Source organism: Vigna unguiculata, chromosome 7 (assembly GCF_004118075.2).
Source record: "Vigna unguiculata cultivar IT97K-499-35 chromosome 7, ASM411807v1, whole genome shotgun sequence".
NCBI lineage: Eukaryota > Viridiplantae > Streptophyta > Magnoliopsida > Fabales > Fabaceae > Vigna > Vigna unguiculata.
In genome coordinates this window covers 12,223,579-12,227,707 of record NC_040285.1, presented here as the reverse complement: position 1 = coordinate 12,227,707, position 4,129 = coordinate 12,223,579, and the positions used below count along the sequence as shown (strand labels likewise).

General features: G+C 30.0%; 1 protein-coding gene across 2 annotated transcripts; it reads right to left on the bottom strand.

Moving 5' to 3' along the window:
* Positions 1-1,767: 1,767 nt before the first annotated feature.
* Positions 1,768-3,136, bottom strand: LOC114192441 (protein SODIUM POTASSIUM ROOT DEFECTIVE 1-like). 2 transcript variants are annotated; one of them, XM_028082159.1, is made up of 3 exons: positions 2,519-3,136; positions 2,314-2,389; positions 1,768-2,207 (listed from the first exon to the last, which is right to left on the bottom strand). In XM_028082159.1, the coding sequence occupies exons 1-3, from the start codon at positions 3,038-3,040 to the stop codon at positions 2,071-2,073; spliced, it is 735 nt and encodes a 244-aa protein (XP_027937960.1). In that variant the 5' UTR covers positions 3,041-3,136; the 3' UTR covers positions 1,768-2,070. The 2 variants fall into 2 exon arrangements, with proteins under 2 accessions (XP_027937960.1, XP_027937961.1); XM_028082160.1 differs by having other exon boundaries at positions 1,780-2,226.
* Positions 3,137-4,129: the final 993 nt, after the last annotated feature.

Below are 4,129 nucleotides of genomic sequence, written 5' to 3'. Positions count from 1 at the left end.
GCCCTAAGGCCAAAATTTTGATGCATATTAGGATTGTTTGTTGAATTACGAGAAAATCAATCACTGCTTTTTATGTTTTTTTGTGATTTTCTAATTTTCTAGAAGTTTATTAAGAAAGATATTGATAGAGAACGCTCATTATAGAACTCTCCAAACACATAGATTACGCAATAGAAAAACGAAGAACTTTACCAAGTTCTATCAGTGAAACTTGAAAATTCACATAAGTCGTAACTCTAGGTTGAATTGTCATGAGAAGATGAACTCAGAAGGGAGATCACACAGAAATACGAAACACTTGTATCGTCAAAGTTAAAATTAACAACTATGACATGTCTATAGAGAACCTATTCGTAAACTTGTTCAAAAGCAACTCTCATTCATATACAATTGAGTATCAAATAACAAAATAACATATATATTCATAAATGTTTTTCCTATTAGTACCTTGGGTCATTTCATTGACAAATTGAGAATCATAACATTTATTCCCAAAAATTGTGATAATATCAGAATAAAATATAAGACGTTAAAGATATTCTACGTAATTAGTCATTTAGTTTTCAGTTATTTTAAATATTATAATTAATTCTTTTCTTTTCTTTTCTTTTTTTATTATGTTTTACTGTTATTTATCATTTTTATATAAACTATTCATCTAATTTAATTCATTATTTTATTTCTTTCTTTTTTTTACAATGTGAAAATTTTGGTTTGATAAAATTTAATATATTATCGAATTAAATTAAGTTTGACTCAAATTTAGATAACTCCTTTAAATTGGGGTTAGGACAAAATATAAAGCACCCGTGTTGTAAGAAGTATAAATCCGACTGTTTTAAATGGAATGAAATTGATTTTTAATAAAAGTAAATTTTAAATTCTTAGATATTATATTGGAATATATATATATATATATATATATATAATTTATTTTAATTTTATATTAAAGGATTTGTAAATAAGTACTTCAAAAATAGGTTAAAAGAAATTAAAAGGCCTTAATTTCTTTTAACAGAAATTCTTAACACACGTAATATTAAGAGACCTCTGTTCCTGTTGCAGGTACCTCGAAAAGCATAATTCTCGTGACCCCTCTCTATTAAAAAAAAAACTAATTTGCAGAAAAAAAATATTTTCTTAAAAGATTTACAAATATGAAATGGCACCATACTCGTAGATATAAAGAATAAAAAATATTATTTCAAAGAAAAATAAAAAAATAATCTACTAATAGAAATAGAGTGGGCAGTAAAATGATACTAAAAGGGTATTTCATTATATTAAATAAATTTTTATATTTTAGGATAATACAAACATTGTGGGTTTTTCAATTAGATTCTTGGTTAGTATAAAACAAAAAGAAAATTATATGAGATAAAGTATGACATAGATTGTGTTTAAATTAAATTCACCTATAGTACATATAGTATACAATATATATATATATATATATATATATATATATATATATATATATATATATGTGTGTGTGTGTGTGTATATGTGTGTGTTATTAGTTACAAAATAATTAGTTAAAATAATTTTAGATAATTTGTAATTAATTTACTGTATAAAAAGGTGTACATTCACATCACATAAAAAAATAAACCTTTTTTTTAAAATTAGCATATTCAAGTAACAAATTACACTTAAATGAAAACAATAAAAGTATCCACTAGCCATTCAATAGTTTCTTAATATTTCATTCACACGCTTATTATGAAAAAATAATAATAGCAGCAAAAGAAATATTAGAATAAAGAATGACATGTGAACTTTCTTACCATTAAAAACACATATACTGACATGTGAACTGGATGAATACTAACATGTGAACTTCACAAGTCACACTTCAAAACAATAAATCTTGAGCTTGAAATTTAGATAGAAAATTATTTGTAACTAGAAAAAATGTCAAGTTCATAATAATTCTCCAAAACTCTGCCTTCTTTTTTACTACCTTTAAAGGCACAGTTATTCTTGTTAACATTTGCATTTACAATAATTAAACTGCAGACTCAAGCATAGATGAATATCAATATTCTACTTCCCTCTCAGATAAATTTATTACTTTGTTTCAACAGTAGCTGGCCATAATTGTGCATTTTTCACCTTCGATATGCTAGCCAATACACTCGATGGAGTCACATCTCCAACAACTGTCACCTTCTTTGCAGCAAAATCTATGTTGAAGGAAGTAACTCCTGCTCATAGAATCAACAACTTCAAGATCCCCAATTGAGTAAACAGCTTTCAAAGTAAATCTGTAAAATAAGTTTCAATTTTGATACTAGAGATAAGGTTTCTCACCATGCATTCTGGAGAGATGTTTCCTCACTTTCCCTTCACAACCTTTGCAATGCAAAGATACCCTCAATACCACAACCTGCTAACAAAAATTACTCAAACCAATTGTTCAAAAGATTGAAGCTACTTGCAGAGTTTCCTCCAATGCAATTCACTGCATAAAGCATTCCGAGTAACTAAGAAGTGAATGCAGAGAGAGAAAACTAACCTGGTCTGAGGAACAAGATTTTGGATGAGAAGAGGTAGAAAGTTTAGAAACAGGAGTGGTTTCATCTCGATGAAGAACTTGAGAAGTTCTGGTATTAACCGTAGGAGTAGTTAAGCCCAAAACTGGATCATAATGTGAAGAAGAAGAAGCATCGACTAAGGAGGAGCCACCGACCAAAGATCTAGTTGAAGCAGAAGTGTTGGTGAGATGTTGAGGGGTGTTTTTGTTCTTGTGATTTTGATGGCCCTTGGCTGCAGATTTGAAAGAAGAAGAAGTGTTTTTCTTGGACTTATGGAGCTCATGGTAAGGCTTGGGGTTGATGGGTGAGTGAGCGGAGGAACAAGGGGCAGTGAGAGATTTTGAAGTGCTCCTTCTTGAGTCATTGATAATGGGGTTGTGGCGGTCAATGACTCTGCCTCCAAGCAGAATGGTGTTGGAAGAAGAGGAGCACGAAGCTTCATCCATGCTCAGACATATCGCTGTTGAAGCTTGAGATGCACAGAAGATATCCATGCGTTTCATCTTTTAGATAATGCTCACACAGAACTAGTGGTTTGGAGAATCTCTGCCAAGACCAGGGAGTTATAGAAAGAGAACTTGTACACACAAAATGAGATCACTAACACTAACTGGTTGAGGAAGAGAAAGACTAAATTTTTTAATCTTGTTCGGTATATCTAATAAGTCTTACATCGTTTAAAAATAGAGATTCTTATTTTTCTCCATCCTAGGAATATGGTAATCATTCTTAACGATGAGTGTCGGACGAACCTAGGTCAAAATCGAAACAAATGTAAAATAATTTTTTAACAACTAAATTTTAACAATTTTTTCTTACATTTTAAGTTGGTATCTTTTAAGTGATCTTTTATTTTTTAATTTTTCTATATTTCAAAAATATTTAAAAGATGTTACTTCAAATTATAAAAAAAAAAGTTGTCAAAATATCATTATTTGAAGCGAAATGAAAACATGCATTAGTTTCTTTTGATTGAGAGCTAGATAAAAAGGTTTAAAATTTGCCTTTGTAATGGGTGGCATGCCATAGTCCCTTTGGCGTGGGGACCTGAACTATAAATATGATGCCGAAAATATGATGTACATGTTAAGGGTGTTGATGTAGTTGTCTATGGTTTTAGCATGGCAATAGGAAGGGTGCACGTGCATCAGAAGCATATGGCATGAAAATGAATGAATGCAGAATTTGAGAAGTTTGTGAGGAAAAGGAAGAATGTCCTCAATGGTTGTACCCTTATTGATGTTTTGGTGTTGTTTGAAGAGAGTGAGGTGTTGATTGAAGCAGTGCCAATTCTGTGTTAGATCACCTTTATGAGATGCAACCAACATTTCTATTGCTTTAAAGAATGAAAATGATGTATCACGCTCACTCAAACATTTCTTATCTTATTTTCAATCATAATAACCATATAAGATTTTAGTTGGAACATTCTTAACCAGGTATTGATTATAACTTTATTCACCCAATTTCAACTCAAACATCATGTCTACGACCTTAATCAAGATAATTTTTGGCATTACTCGTGACAAGATCTCATATTTTACCTATTACATGTCACTTTTTATGCTTACATATGATCTATTTAAAAGTTT